Below are 17,115 nucleotides of genomic sequence, written 5' to 3' on the forward strand. Positions count from 1 at the left end.
AAAACATTCAAGTAGAGCCATTTGTTGGGAAGAACAGTTTCAGTGGGAGGAGAGGATAAGACAATGTAGCATGTAAAAAGAACTAAAATTCATTGTACACTAGGAAACTGTCCAAGAACAAAATAGTTTAAAAACTGAAACATGGCTTATGTCATATCTGTTTCACACACTGGTGTGGAACTCACAATACCTGATCTTGAACTTAACATACTCTGGCTCATGCGCTAACGTACTTTTAAATGACTGTGGCTTTGTACACAATAAAATTAGAGAAAAGTAAGACAATAGTACATAAAGACTGTATTTGGAGGCCTTATCTGTTATGCACTGGTCTTAGGGAAATTAAGAGAAAAATACAGGAAGAAAAAATGTAAAGCTATTTGTACATAGTATATCAAAAGTAGGGTAATATGTTAGGTGTAGTGGCTCATGCCTTTAATCCTAATAGTTGTAGGCAGAGACAAGCAGATTTCTGTGAGTTACAGTCCAGCCAGAGCTGCACAGTGATAACCTATGTTAAAAAAAAAAAGGAGGGGTATATTATTAAAGATTGACTAGGTGGTTAATTCATAGTGGTCAGAAAAGCTTTTTCAAGTATTTTATTTGTGTGTTCAGATGTCTGCAAAGGCTAGAAGAGGGGATTAGAAGCCTTGGAGCTAGAGTTAAAAGGCCTCTGTGGGTCACCAAATGTGGGCTCAGGGATTTGAACTGTCTTCTTGGTTGGATAGGAAGTAGTTTGTAACCACTGAACCATCTCTCTAGTCCTTCAGAAGAGCTTTTTCAGGGAGGTGAGATTAATATGTGAATGATAAGTATTCAAAGAAAATTTTGTTTTGTTTTTTTCGAGACAGGGTTTCTCCATAGCTTTGGAGCCTATCCTGGCACTTGCTCTGTCGACCAGGCTGGCCTCAAACTCTGAAAGATCTGCCTGCCTCTGCCTCCCGAGTGCTGGGATTAAAGGCGAGCACCAAAAATGATTTTTCCCCCCAGGCAGAATAAACTAAAGCAAGTGTCTCGTTAAATGGTGTACTTTGAGATCTGAAAGGTGACTTCACCACAATATGTATTGTTGATTTACATAATTGTAAAGTCATTTTTAATGAGAACATGTCTTAGTCCAGGCTGGCCCTGAAGTCACTATGGAGTTGATGGCCTTGATCTTTCTACCTCTTCCTTGGGATTACTGGAAAATACAAACACAGCCCACTAAATTTTTTTCAAGGGTATGTGCCACAGAAAAACAAGTAGAAGAAAAAATCCAATGAAACTCCATCCCAAGCAAATCATAGGTCCTTAATGGGTCCCCTTAGATTGAAATCCAGTTAGTGAATAAAACAGACTTCTAGCCTGGTGGTGGTGCACGCCTTTAATGCCAGCACTCGGGAGGCAGAGGGAGGCGGATCTCTGTGAGTTCGAGACCAGCCTGGTCCACAAGAGCTAGTTCCAGGACAGCCGCCAAAGCCACAGAGAAAGCCTGCTTCGGGGAAAAAAAAAAAAAAAACAAAAAAAAAACTTCTTTCCACAGTTCTATTTCACAGTCCTGTGCACTTCTGTCCACCCCACTGTGGACTAATTTCCTGATTCTTTTTTAAAGATTTTATTTATGTGTACAACATTCTGCTTCCATATATATTTGCACACCAGACTAGGGCACCAGATCTCATAACGGATGGTTGTGAGCCACCATGTGGTTGCTGGGAATTGAACTCAGGACCTCTGGAAGAGCAGTCGGTGCTCTTAACCTCTGAGCCATCTCTCCAGCCTTAATTTCCTGATTCTTGACTGATTGCCCATATTAAATGGGCCATAATTTTACATGACCTCCTCCAGCCACTTGGTCTGACACCCAACTCTGGGTTACCACAGGAACAATGGTTTGAACTCCAGCTCAAAATAAATCAGCAGGCCCCCGACTGTTATCCCAAGGTCTTGCTTTCAAGACAGCCCTTGGTTGGTCTGTAAATGTAGATTTAAAGCAATTTCACTCCTACATATTTCCTAACAAATGCTTTCTGTTGCTGGAGAAATTAAACACAGGTGAGGAGTCCTAAAATCTGCATTCTAGGGCTGGAGAGATGACTCAGCAGTTAAGAGCACTGGCTGCTCTTCCTGAGGACCTGGGTTCAATTCCCAGGACACACATGGAAGCTCACACCTGTCTGTAATTTGAAGATGTGACAACCTCACAGAGACATACATGCATGCATGCAAAATATCAATGCAATGAAATAAAAATAAATTATTTTTTAAAAAGTGCTACAGTTAGGAACAATAATTTAAAAATCTGCATTTTACAGATTCTGTGGCTCCCTGAACTTCTTAAATGTGTTGGTATCTTTTGTCTATTTGGGAGGAAATTCAGGCATTACATTTTACCTGTTTCTCACATATATTATTTTTCTCCTCTGTACTTCAAGTCACAAGTACTGGTATCAGCCAGGCAGTGGTGGTGCACACCGTTAGTCCCAGCACTCAGGAGGCAGAGGCAGGCAGATCTTTGTGAGTTTGAGACCAGCCCCATCTGTAAGAGCTTGTTCCAGGACAAAAGACCAAGTACTGATACCATCCACTGTCTCAAACCTTCCCTGGATCCTTGATCTGCCTTCTCTATGACTGGTTTACCATTAATAACATTTGACAGTGCTCGCTTTGGCAGCACATGTACTAAAATCTGGAAAGAACATTTGATAGCAAAAATAAATGGATAAAGATTAAAAAAAAAAAAAACCCAGTTGTGATGCATGCTTCTTATCCCAGCACTCAGAAGATAGAGGCAGGCAGATCTCTGAGTCTACAGAGTGAGTTCTAGGGCAACCAGGATTACACAAGGAAATCCTGTCTCAAAAAACCAAAAAATATTTGTTATGCTTTATTTAAGTTACTTTTTGTTGCCAGGTTTCCCTTTGATTTGGTAAGTTCTATTTCTCTGTTGAAAATTAGGATCTAGCCAGGCGTTAGTGGTGTACACCTTTAATCCCAGCACTCGGGAGGCAGAGACAGGCAGATCTCTGAGTTCGAGGCCAGCCTGGTCTCCAGAGCGAGTGCCAGGATAGGCTCCAAAGCTACAGAGAAACCCTGTCTGGAAAAACCAAAAAAAAAAAAAAAAAAAAAAAAAAAAAAAAAAAAAATCTATTCTGTAGGTTAATTAACATTTTCAAGGCAATCTACTGTTCATCTCCCAAGTGTGTGATATGTGCATCTGTTTCCATGTATTTTGATTGTAGATCACATAACTTTCCTTTAAATACTTGGATTCGGGCTGGAGAGATGGCTCAGAGGTTAAGAGCACCGACTGCTCTTCCAGAGGTCCTGAGTTCAATTCCCAGCTTCCGCATGGTGGCTCACAACCATCTGTTATGAGATCTGGTGCCCTCTTCTGGTGTGCAGATATACATGGAAGCAGAATGTTGTGTACATAATAAATACTTAAAAAAAAAACCAAAAACTTGGATTCTATTTTCTTCCAGAGAATGTTGTCTATTCTGGATTTTAACTTTTTGTTTTGTTTTGTTTTTTGAGACAAGGTTTCTGGACTCGCTCAGGAGACCAGGCTGGCCTCGAACTCACAGAGATCCTCCACCTGCCTCTGCCTCCCAAGTGCTGGGATTAAAGGCATGTCCTACCACTGCCAGGCTTCAATTTTCAGTTTCAAAACACTACCCTCAAACAGCAGGTTTCTTGTGTACTTGTAATGTGAATGTTTCTGGCTTGGCAGGTCCTACCACCCTTCTCTGCCCCAAAGAAGCACACAGATGCTATATTATCAAACTATTGGCCTGTGACTATGGCTTCTTATTGGCTAGTTCTGTCTTAATTATTAACCCATAACTACTAATCTATGTATTTCCACGTGGTCTTGGCTTCCGGGGAAGGATGGACATGCAGAGAAGAGAGTGATTTTTCTGTTTGTCTCTGCTTATATTCTGATTCGGCTCAGCTACATCACTTCCTGTCTGTACAAACCTCCAGACCTCTATGGTTAGCTAGTGGTAGTTTCTGCACAGCTATGTCACTTCCTGGGATCACATGACAACTCCTCTTTGCCTACACTTCCCAGAATCCCCTTTGTCTCCTAGTCCTACCTATTATCCTGCCTGGTCAATCAGTTATATTCATCAACCAATAAGACAAACATATACACAGAATAACATTCCTCATCATAAACTCTTTGTTACTTTTGGTTTTTGAGACTGGTCTAGTGGATAGCCCTCCCTGGATGGCCTGAACTCTCTTTGCAGAACTCAAGTCTGCCCACTTCTGACTCTTAGATGCAGGGATTAAAGACATTCACCATCATGACAGGTTTATTATTTGTTTTATGGGACAGGGTCTAAGAAACTCAGGCTGGACTGGAAACTACTATGTATCAAAGTTGGGCTTGAATTCCCAGTAGTCCTCACCCTCCTTCAGCCACCCAAGGGCTGGGATTACAGGATTATGCTCAGTTTGGTCAATTCTTTCGCCTTTGCTATCTGCTGGGATGCTTTGAAAATCCTGCCAGACAGGTAAAATTTTGGAAAGTACCAAGGACTTGAAAGGAATCAGAACCTGCTGATGATGTGGACTTACCTATCACGTGCCTTTCCAAGATTTCCTTCCTTATTTCCAGCTGCCTCAGAAGCCTGAAATACCTCTTCATCTAAACAAGTCAGCTACATTCTGCTTGAATTTTTATTTTCAAATGAATTGCACAAGCTGGAAACTGACATGTAAGAGAGCTCTTCAAACACATGCACTTTTGTCACTTCTGATTACTTTGTGTTGTTCTCCAGAGCTTTCTATTCATTGCTTTGTATATTTTGTTCAGTTTATTAACACAAGTGTTACAAATAGTCCAGCAAATTGCAACTTCTGAAATATCAAAGATTCAAACTATAAAAATTAAGGCAAAACAAAGTTTGTCATTTATTTACAATAAAATTAATTAGGATAAAAACCCACTTTATGCAGCTGTGTATCCCCTTAAAGTCATTTCTTTTATAGAAGTAAAAAGTTAAGACTAAAATTGAGACAAACATTTAAAGGAAAATCTTCTGCCTTAAGGATCCAAAAAGCAAAGTGTAAATTCATTCTACAAAAAGTTAATTTTGTGGGACACATAAACAGTTTACATTATCAACAGAGAATGCCACATATATTTAACTTAAAATTCTGTTTATCCTGTTACACTGTAAGCACAAAAGGACAAAAAATAAATTCAATTGGCTTCTAGTCTCAGAAAAGCTTTGTAGCCTTAGCAGATCTAGAAAGATGGTATGAGGCTTTCCTTTGGCTCAGTTAGGTAATCAGTAAGTTCACCGAGCATGCAAGGACTCTTGTCATGTTAACATGAAGAGCATACCAATCCTTCCTTTTTTGGGGAGGGGGGTTTCCAGACAGGGTTTGTCTGTGTAGTTTTGGAGCCTGTCCTGACAGTTGTCTGTAGACCAGGCTGGCCTCGAACTCGGGAGATCCGATTGCCTCTATGTGCACCACCACTGCCCAGCTCCAATCCTTCCTTTTTAAACATCTTGAACAGTAAACAGAGCTCAATGCAAAAATCTAAAATTAATATTGAATAATATCTAATATTAATTTGGAAACCGTCTATCCTTACTGAAAAAGAAAAACCCTCCCAGTGTGCGGTGCACATGGGCACTCCAGCACTTGGGAAGTGGAGGAGAAAGATCAGTTGAAGGTATTCCTAGGCTACTCATTGAGTTCTAGGCCAGCTTAGGCTCCATGAGACCCTGTTTTAAAAACAACAACAAAAAGGATAAAATAAACCTGGGTCCTAAGACATAACAAAGTATTCTCACTTGCTGAACCTCCTACCTGATGAACAAAGGAGCTAATACGCACTGACAGTCACACAGTAATACCTCTGATTCAGCAATTTAGGTTAACTTGACTTTTCTATCTTTTAGACACATGAAAATTTTGTTACCTCTTAAAACCCTTCCCAAAGAATCATAAACTAAGTATATGGCCGTTCTATTTTTAAAATGAGCTGAAGCCTATCTCAATACATAAATAGTGGTGATATTATTCTCTTCCTAAATGAAACCAAACTGAACTTTAAGAGCTCTATTGTTGACGTTTTGGGTTAGGACTGCTGCAATTCTCGTCACAGGATCCTGTCATCAGTATTTGTAACTAAGGCTCTGACATCTGAGAATAGACACTTAGCCAAAACCAAACAGCTGTGGTTTAAATTTGTTTTCCTATTCATCTAAACTTTTCATCTTTATCATTCAGTGATGTCTAAAATCATGATTGAGACATGACTTAAATTGCAGCTATAAATGGCATATACTTCAAAGAAATAATACATCTTCTATGCTTAGGTAAATCTTTAACAAGACAAAGAGTAAAACTGAGGATGTATGTCTTTATCATAAAATTTTTATCCAGGGATAGGGCAAGTGTTTTAATGTGTTTTCTCAAACATCTTTCTTACAAGAAGGGTTGGTGTTACTACCACAACATTATTCTTTCTACCCATGATAATTTACACTGCATCATTTAAGCACCAAAGAAAAATTCTGTAAACAAACTTTTAACCAGTAAACTAAGGGCAAATATCCATTTGCCTTGATACAATTCTTAAAAGGCCACACATGAGCCTCTACTTCCTATAATGCATTTTTATAATAAAAGTCCAGCCATATTTATACAAACAACAAAGAATTATTATACATTTATGGAAACAAAAGGTAGATCAACAGACTAGAGCTTTTTAGTTAAAAAGTAAGCACAGGAAACCTATAAAATATATGCCGTGTAGAAAAATTCGGTATTTTCAATTTTGTGGAAGGGACAGTAATTAGTAAAAAGATGGTGGTGCCACTGGCATTTAGTAATTATCCTATTAAGAAAGTAGTAAGCAATAAGCTAGAAATGTCTTTCTTCCTAATATGTCCCTTCTCTCATATTGGTGCAAATTATAGCAGTTGAAAGTGGCTCTCTAAAATACCAGAATAAGTCCAACACAAAAAATGAATTTCAGCTGGAATAAGTTAAGTCTATAATGGATTTCTGACATATTAGAAAAAAATACTGCAGGGCAGACAAGGACTGATCTACATGTTACATGACAGAGTGACTCAAAACCTTCAAACCTTTGTCATGCCAGATTTTCTCTGTGGCTATTATATTGCTTTCTAAGCTGTTTGGTGGCAAGGCAATAAAACAGAAAAACAGAACATGAAAAGAAGGTATTAGCTGTTTACTGTTTGTATATCTAGGTTGAAAAAGCTTTAGTTAGCTCTTCCTTACTACAGATGGGAAAAGGTTTCCATTTGGCACACTGGAGTTGGTAAGAAAAGCAGAAAGAACTCCAAGTACTTGTTATTCCAATCACAGGGAGCTAAGGTAACAGCAGAAAGGAAACCAGAAAATAGTGTTAAGACAGACAACAGCCAGCTCTCTGTGTCTTCCAGTCGCTGTCTCTGGAATACTTTTACCTGAACACAATATACAAATTATTATTTACATAATGATTACTATCAATAAAGAACCAGAATCTATTTCTGCTGTGCTCTAACTAACAGTGCCCACTGAGAAAACCATGACCACCAGGCAAGAAGGCCTTAAACAAAAACTCCATTCACATTGCATATTTTATTTAGGTCTGTCTTGTTCCTCTTCAAGTTTGGTGCACAAAAAGGAACTCTTAAAAAGTCCTGTAAACGAAGTCTGAGTTCCTGCAGGTGATAACTTCTCTGAAGCTCATGTCTCTTGTTAAGTATAATGTTCTGTGGGCTTACAAAGGCATTCCTTTAAACAGTGGTGTCTCCAAAGTCCTTGTTCCAGCGTATGTATGCTTCTAGGGTTTGAGGACTCACACTGCGTTTGATCTTTTTTAAGGATTCTGTGAAGTCAGATAATCGAATATTTCTCATCTAGATTTAAAAAAAAAGTGACATGAAATGATGAATACACAAACAATGGATTAAAATGGAACTTTGTTAATTTTATAAGATACAGATACATTTTTAGAAAATCATGCTAATCATCTAAATATATTTTTATATTACATATTAGGCAAGTTTGCTATATAATAAAAATGTATGCTAATGCATTGTCGTTACTAAATACTTAAATTTGACCACTGGGATGTGTAAGTGTGTTAGTTTAAATGAGAATGTCCCCCCACCCTAATATAATTTGAATGTTTGATCTGAAGTTGGTGGAACTGCTCCTCATAGAAGGAAGTGTGTCACTGGGGGTGCTCTTTGAGGTTTCAAACTTAAATGAGCCCATGCCAAGTCCAGTATTTCTCTTTCAGCCTGCTACTTGCTGATAAAAGACATGAGCACTCAACTTCTGCTTCAGTACTGTGCTTGCCTGCCACCACGCTAGTCACATTGCTAGTTTTCTAAGTGACCTTGCTCATGATGTATTGTTACAATAGGAAAGTAACTAAGACAACAACCCAAACCTTTTTTTTTTTTTGGGGGGGGGGGGTTCGAGGCAGGGTTTCTCTGTGGCTTTGGAGGCTGTCCTGGAACTAGCTCTTGTAGACCAGGTTGGTCTCGAACTTATGATACTTCTGGTTTTTCTCTCCATAGTTCTGTAAGACTGCACATTAGTTGCCTTCTATTTACCACAAACATATCTGCTAAGTTGGTGCCAGGTTCGTCGCCAAGGAAAAGGGATGGTCACAATAAACGTGAGAGGGACTGCTGCTCATGTCAGATGCTTGCACATGAAGCTTCCTCCTATTAGCACTGCTGAGGTCCCAACACCAGTCCTTACACATGCAAGGCACACTCTCCACTGAGATCTCCCCCTAGGGATCCTCCTAACTTCTCATTCAGTGCTTACACAACTTGGTAAGAGAAATTACAATGCTTTTTTTTTTTTTTTTTTGAGACAGGGTTTCTCTGTGTAACAGTCCTGGCTGTCTGGGAACTCGCTTTGTAGACCAGACTGACCTCCAACTCACTGGGACTAAAGGCGTGTGCCACTACACTCACCTCTGTACATTTTTTGACCATTACTAAATACAGCACAGTAACTGATTTTATAAGCCTTATATATTGAAATGAAACAAAGTTATTATTGCCTTGTTTCTAATGAAATGGACTAGAAAAAAATTAGAGTCTTATAGAGGATTCAAATGAAGAAAAATGATTATAAAATAGTATATACCTCACTGGCAGACATATTCTTCACCTGCTCTGGTTTCAGTTCTGTAAAACATAAATTAGGTATTTAAAAAAAAGTTTTGAAGTTTAAATTTCTTTTTGGCAAATATAAGTACAATGATCTAATAGTGCCTGTGTAGTACAAATCATTAAAGCCAAGAGAGATTCACATAGAGAGCTCATAAAACTACAAAGGAGGAGATGTAAGCACTCAATTTCTTGCATATGCCCCAAACAAGTTTACAAACTTGAAACAGAACTAAAAAGGATGCAACTTGTTGGTTATAAAACATCTTGTTGTTGTGTTGTTTTGATTTTTGAGACAGTTTCTCTGTGTAGCCTTGGCTATACTGGAACTCACTCTGTAGACTAGGCTGGCCATGAACTCAGAGATCCACCTGCTTCTGCCTCCTGAGTGCTGAGATTACAGCACTCAGGTTTCTCTGTAGCTTTGGAGGCTGTCCTGGAATTGCTCAGTTGAGATCCGCCTGTTTCTGCCTCCCGAGTGCTAGGATTATTTTCTCTCTCTCTCTCTCTCTCTCTCTCTCTCTCTCTCTCTATATATATATATATATATTATATATATATATATTATATATATATATTATATATATAAATTTAAATTATATATATATAATTTAAATATATATATATATATATATATATTAATTATATATATAATTATTATATATATATAATTTAAATTATATATATATATATATATATATATATATATATATATAATTTAAGATTTATGAACTCAGAACCTCTGGAAGAACAGTCAGTGCTCTTAACCCCTGAGCCATCTACGATCCATTTTAAAGTCTCATTTTATTTCTATTTTATGTATGGGTGTTTTGCCTAGATGCATGTCTTGTTTATCAGATAAGTGCCTAGTTCCTGCAGAGGCCAGAAGAGTAGGCTAGATTCCTAGAACTGGAGTTAAAATGCGGCTCTAGGAATTAAACCCCAGTCCTCTTAAGAGAAAGCCAGTGCTCTTAACTCAGGTATCTTCCCCTGTTCCCCTCCTCTTTCTTGAGACAGACTCACTACGCAGCCCTTACTGGCTGACTTTAAATTTCCAGAGATTTACCTGCCTCTGCCTCCCTAGTGCTAGCATTAAAGGCACTTGCCACTATACCTAGCTGTAAAATCTTTTAAACTATTACCTTAGAAGTCTAGTTACATGAGCATTATTATGATTATACTATATTTAATACCCCATATATCCATAAGAGATGTGAATATATACATATGAGTGCTCCATATGCTATGTGTCTTGTAACAGCTGGGGGTGGTGGCACATACCTTTAATCCTAGCACTTGGGAGGCAGGTAGATCTTTATGAGTTTGAGACCAGCCTGCTCCACACAGTGAGTTCCTGGATAGTCAAGACTACATAGAAAGACTCTGCCTCAAACAAATAAACAAACAAGTAAAACCAAACTCAATATATGCAACATAAGTAGTGTTTTCTTTTATATAATATGGACTGTATATGGATGCCTACATATGAAATAAAAGATGTAATTTTTGTGATTGCTGCTGCATTTTTTAAGTACAATTCAGACGGGGGAAACCTAACCATTTGGGAAGCCTTTCCATTTAAAGCCAAGTTTGTCAATCCAAATTTATACACTGGAACAAAGAGAACATCTTCAACAAATGGTGCTGGCATAACTGGATGCAGACATGTAGAAGACTACAGATAGACCCAAACCTATTGCCATGCACAAAACTTAAGTCAAAATGGATCAAAGACCTCAACATAAACCCAGCCACACTAACCCTATTAGAAGACAAAGTGGGAAATAACCTTGAATTAATTGGTACAGGAGACAGCTTCCTAAACATTACACCAGTAGCACAGACACTGAGAGCAACAATTGATAAATGGGACCTCCTGAAATTGAGAAGCTTCTGTAAGGCAAAGGACACAGTCAGCAAGACAAAACGGCAGCCCACAGACTGGGAAAAGATATTCACCAACCCCACATCTGACAGAGGGCTGATCTCCAAAATATACAAAGAACTCAAGAAGCTAGTCTCCAAAACACCAAACAATCCAATTAAAAAGTGGGGTACAGAACTAAATAGACAATTCTCAATAGAGGAATCTAAAATGGCTGAAAGACACATAAGAAAGTGTTCAACATCCTTAGCCATCAGGGAAATACAAATCAAAACAACTCTGAGAAACCATCTTACTCCTGTCAGAATGGCCAAAATCAAAAACAATGACAATTTATGCTGGAGAGGATGTGGAGAAAGGGGCAACACTTCTCCACTGCTGGTGGGAGTGCCAACTTATACAGCCACTTTGGAAATCAGTATGGAGATTCCTCAAGAAAATGGGAATCAGTCTATCACAAGATCCAGCAAGTCCACTCTAGGCATATACCCAAAAGAAGTACATTCATACAACAAAGACATCTGTTCAACGATGTTCATAGCACCACTATTTGTAATAGCCAGAAACTGGAAGAAGACTAGATGCCCCTCAACCGAAGAATGGATAGAGAAAATGTGGTACATTTACACAATGGAGTACTACTCAGCAGAAAAAAACAATGGAATCTTGAAATTTGCAGGAAAATGGATGGAACTAGAAGAAACATTCTGAGTGAGGTAATCCAGTTACAAAAAGACAAACATGATATGTACTCACTCATATGTGGATTTTAGACATAGAGTAAAGGATTACCAGCCTACAATCTACACTGCCAGAGATGCTAGTAAACAAGGATGACCCTAAGAGAGACAAACATGGTCCCCTGGAGAAGGGGAAAGGGTCACGATCTCCTGAGCAAATTGAGAGCGTGGGAAGAGGGGGGAGGGAGCTACTAGAATGAGAAGGGAAGAGGAGGGATGCAGAGGTCATGAGGGAGCAGAAAGGTTGAATCAGGGGGAAGAATAGAAGAAAGGGTATGTGATAGGTAGAGTTTTAGTTGGGGGGGGTGGTAGGGGAGGAAGGGAGGGAGAAGGAAACTGGGATTGTCATGTAAAACAATCTTGTTTCTAATTCAAATAAAAAAATGATAAAAAAAAATAAAGCCTAGTTTGTATCAATTTGTTTTGACTTAGTGTTGTTTTGTTTGCATACCCATGATATGCACTTACATACCAGGTAGCAAGACTATTTGTAATCACTATCACTGTTCTTAAAACTTATTAAGAGGTCTACTACAGCAGTTCTTCAATCTAGAGATTGCTGTGTAAATCTCCAACAGAGAGATCATATCCAAACTTAGGTCTGGATGGTGATGAAAGGTTTTAGAAAGCAAGAAAAGGTTTTATAAAAGGGGCAGGGTGAAATGCTTGTGGGCCATTTTCACATGTTCTGTAGACTGCTTTACATTTTAAAGTTTTATTATTATAATTAATCATTATATGTGTGTGGGGAGCTGTACAAGTAGGAGAGGTAACAGGGAAGTTAGAGCCATTGTGTCCCCTGGAGCTGGAGTTACTGGCAATTGTGAGTCATCTGACATGGGAGCTGGGAACTGGACTCAGGTTCTCTTAACAGTTGAGCCATTTAGTCTACCTAGTTTTACATTTTAAAGGTTATTAATAAAGAAAAGATGAGGAGCATGCAACAGAGAACACCTTTTCCAAAAAGCCTGAACTATTTCCTTTGATACATTTCACAAAAAATGTCTACTGACTTGTACTCTAGATAATGTTTTGTATCCGGGCAGTGGTGGTGCACGCCTCTAGTCCCAGCATTCAGGAGACAGAGGCAGGCAGATCTCTGTGAGTTCCAGACCAGCCTGGTCTATAAGAGCTAATTCCAAGACAGCCTCAAAAGCCACAGAGAAACCCTGTCTCGGAAAAAACAAAAACAAAAACATAAAAAACAAAACAAAACAGAAAAACCACACACACACCAAAACCCTCAAATTTACCAGGGCTGGCCATACCCATTATTCTCCCTTGCTCAATGAAAGATAATGTTTTGTATCAAGCTTTGTACTAATACAACTTCACTTCTTTTATACTAATGACTCCGTGGATAACAGCACTGGCTGCTCTTACAAGAGGACCTGGGTTCCATTCCCAGCACCCACATGGCAGTTCACAATTTGCTGTAACTCTAGTTCTAGGGTATCTGATGCCCTGGTTTGACTTCATGTAGGCACCCCATACATATGATACAAATAAATATAAGGCAAAAGTATAGTGGAGCCTTTGATCCCACCCAGCATTTGGGAGGCAGAGGCAGGCAGATCTCTGTGAGTTTGAGGCCAGCCTGGTCTACAAATCAAGTTCCACAATAGCCATGGCTATTACACAGAGAAACAAACAAAGGCAAAACTCTCATATGCATAAAATAAAATGTAAAACTATGTCTGTCTCAAGAGGCTAGACTTATAATATGATACCATTCATAGTTCTAGTGTTTGAAATGCTTTCATACTTACCTCGGATAGGGCCCAGGGCTGCATCTTTTGCCAAAGCTGTTAGATCACTTCCAGAGTATCCATCAGTCATTCTGAACAGTAGAAGCAGAAGATAGCAAGTTATCTTCCTTGCAGATTAAAACCTCCCAGCACTTGGGAGGCAGAGGCAGGCGGATCTCTGTGAGTTTGAGGCCAGCCTGGTCTCCAGAGTGAGTGCCAGGATAGGCTCCAAAGCTACACAGAGAAACCCAGTCTCAAACAAACAAACAAAACAAAAACAAAAAAACAAAAACAAACAAACAAAAATCCCTACATGAGAGTTAAGCTAACACAGTTTGATTTTTCATTCTTCTAAAATATATTTGTTTATTTTATGTGTATGTGTGCCTGCTTGTATGCTTGTATGTATGAACAGAATTGTGTGTGCACATGGCCACAGAGGCCAGAAGGCATAGATCCCCTGGGGCTGGAGTTACAGGTGGTTGTGGGTTCAGGGAACTGAACCTACGTCTTTTGCAACAGTAGTCAGTGCTCTTAACTACTCAGTTATCTCTCCAGTGCCATGATTTAATTTTTTGAAGACAGAGAAAGGCCCATTTGAGAACAGCACAGTCTAATGTTCACTCCTTATAGCACCTCAAATTTTCAGGGTTAGAGAACCATTCCTTTACATCAGTCCAAACTGAAGCCTACGTGCATCTGCAGACAGCTATGAATGAGGCCCAACACACTTATAGATGATTATGTCATATACAAATACAAAATACAAATGTCAAAATACAGGACACCTCTGCTTTAAGATAAGGTATACTCTGAGGCAGGTCAGGTAGTTATAAACACATCACCTGGGAAGGTCAAATTTATAAGCCATTAGTAGCAAATCAACACATAACCACAATTACTTTTTTCTTTTTCTAAGAAAGGGGCTTATTATGCAGCACACTACCTCCCAAGTGCTGGGATTAAAGGAATATGCTACTATATACAGCCACAATTACTTGTTTGGTAAGTTAATTAGTCTCTTAACTGGCAAAGAACACCCCCTTAATGAGGTGAGACCTAAAATGTAAAATGTGAATTTCTTTAAACGAGGGCAGAAAAGACAAAAGAAGTGTTTGGCATAAAAAACAGTTGTAAAAAGGAGGCACACCTGAATAGGATGTCTCAGGAGATGGAATAGCCAGTAGATGCTCCTTTTTTTTAATGGGCATTTAGGAGCTCGATATTCTTATGAAATTACTGCTCAACTACTTAAGGGTTTGAGTTTGAGTTTTTTGTTTGTTTGTTTGTTTGTTTGAGACAGAGTTTCTCTGTGTAGCTCCCAGCACTAGGGAGGCAGAGGCAGGTGGATCTCTGTGAGTTTGAGGTCAGCCTGGTCTATAGAGCAAGTTACAGGAGAGCCAGGGCTGTTACTCCAAGAAACATTGTCTGGGTGAGTGGGGGTGGGGGGGTAGGGAGGAAAACACTCTATTGCTGGGCTATAAGCTACATATTAGTGAGACACTATCATTTAAATGGAGTTCCTAGAAAAGACCTCACTGAGAAAACGACTCATTTTGTTTTATACTCATATCCAGACTGGCCTCAAACTTGCTATGTAGCAAGCAAGGATAATGTTGAACTGATTCTTTAGCTACCTGAACTATTTTCCTGCCTACAGCCAGTGTCTACTCAAGTACACTGAAAAAGTGTTTTATATATAGTCTAGCATTTATCAGGCTCAACTCCCCTCCCCTTACCCTCTCTTCAGCCTTACTGCAGTTCAAATAAAGAATACTGTTCTGAGTGGGCTCACTACAAGTCTCAAGTCTTTGGTATCTGACTGGCTTCTGATCTAACAGTGCTACCAGCCTTCTGTAAGAATCCTTGACCCAGTGTTTCTTTTAAGTGTACATCTAGCAAATGCAGTAATAAGGTGGCAGTGAAGCAGCCGCACTGTTTGGGAAAGGATGCTGCCACCAGTCACCTCTCCTGAGAGAACAGGCCTCAAGGCCAGGATAGGGTACAGAGGAGAAGAGAGATGGATAAGGCAGCATGAAGGGAGACTTAAGGGAAGGTGGAGCCTTCTTACCAGGGAATGAAAAAGCAAAGGCCCTCGGGATGGTCTTCAGAGGCCTGTGTGCTGAGTCTTCTGAAGAAACACCCAGTTATTCCCCCAGCCACACATAAAACCATTGTGATGTGGTCAGAGTAGCCACGAGTCTCTGGCCTTCACTGCAAGACACTGTAGTGATAGCTGCTATGTCATGGCCTTCTTGGCTTTGAGATGGGGTCTCTATATGTAGCCCAAGTTGGCCTTGATTCTACTGCCTCTACCTCCTGAGTGTTTGGAATAAGGTGCGCTTTACCACACTCAGCTTCCTTATTATATTTAAAGGTATGTTTTCAGATGAACAAGTTAATGTGAGTCCACCTACCACAAAAGAGCAAGTATACATGAAAATATCTGTGTTGCTCTGAAATATGAAGGGATTTTACTTTTCAAATTATTTTAATATTATTTGCAAGCTTTATTTAAAGAAAGACTATAATGTTGTCATTAGGTACTTATTTCTGGTCTAGTATAAGACAGAAATTGAAATTCTGTATCAGGAAGAGGAGGTAAGAAAATAAAGGAAGCAAAAGAGAAGAAGTTTTACGGTAAATGAACTATTCAATTCTTTTAAAAGCTTGTTTTACTCAAACAATTTTTATATTAGCTCATTTCAAACAGTAAAGGAAGAGAAATCTTTACAAATAAAACAGATGCCATAAGACAGATGAATCAGATGAATGATACCACTCACCTAGCAAGTTGTGCAAGTTCTTTTTGGGTCAGTGGACTTCCTTGCTTACATAACAGGTTTTTAAGTAGAAGCAGTCTTGTCTGAAAATAAGTATGAAAGAATGATTAGTAAGGCCCAACTTCAAAAGAGAATTATAAAAACCTATCAGTGTCATTCCTGATTATTTCTGTCTGTTAAATATAACAAAAACTACTTGTGAGAATTAGTGAGGGAATTTCCAAAGACTGTCCAGATTCAGAACCAAGGAAGTGGCTGCTGTTACTATCAAACATGCTAAGGGCCTGACCTAGAAAGCTACAGCTTTTTACAAAGATTTATGTATTTTTATTTTATATGTATGAGTATTTGCCCAAATGTATGTATGTGTACACTTGTGTCCTGTGCCGACAGAAGCCAAAGAAGGGTGTCTGATCCTCTGAAAGTGGAATTATGAATGGTTGTGAGCTGCCATGTGGGTTCTGGTAACCAAGCCCACATGGCAAGAGCTATAAGTGCTCTCAACCACTGAACCATTGGTCCACCTCCAAGAAATACAATGCTTTCTTTTTTTTGGGGAGGGGGGTTTCGAGACAGGGTTTCTCTGTACTGCTTTGGAGATTGTCCTGGAACTCTCTCTGTAGACCAGGTGGCCTCAAACTCACAGAGATCCACCTGCCTCTGCCTCCCAAGTGCTGGGATTAAAGGCTTGCACCACCAACGCCCTGCTTACAATGTTTTCAAAATGGTTTATTGACATATGATTTTATTTTTTGTTTTGTTTGGTTTTTTTTTTTTTTTGTTTCTTGAGACAGGGTTTCT

At 39.1% G+C, this 17,115-nt stretch overlaps 1 protein-coding gene across 4 annotated transcripts in view; it reads right to left on the reverse strand.

Moving 5' to 3' along the window:
- Positions 1-4,881: 4,881 nt before the first annotated feature.
- Spast (spastin) overlaps positions 4,882-17,115 on the reverse strand; it is a 47,104-nt gene continuing 34,870 nt past the window's right edge. For all 4 annotated transcript variants that reach the window (XM_027426091.2, XM_027426089.2, XM_027426090.2 and 1 more), the window contains 4 exons: positions 16,318-16,397; positions 13,553-13,623; positions 9,136-9,176; positions 4,882-7,883 (listed from right to left, as the gene is read on the reverse strand). In XM_027426091.2, coding sequence (XP_027281892.1) covers positions 7,761-7,883; positions 9,136-9,176; positions 13,553-13,623; positions 16,318-16,397 — 315 coding nt within the window. In that variant the 3' untranslated portion in view covers positions 4,882-7,760. The remainder of the gene's footprint in view (positions 7,884-9,135; positions 9,177-13,552; positions 13,624-16,317; positions 16,398-17,115) is intronic.

The sequence above is a fragment of the Cricetulus griseus genome, chromosome 7 (genome assembly GCF_003668045.3).
Source record: "Cricetulus griseus strain 17A/GY chromosome 7, alternate assembly CriGri-PICRH-1.0, whole genome shotgun sequence".
Lineage (NCBI taxonomy): Eukaryota > Metazoa > Chordata > Mammalia > Rodentia > Cricetidae > Cricetulus > Cricetulus griseus.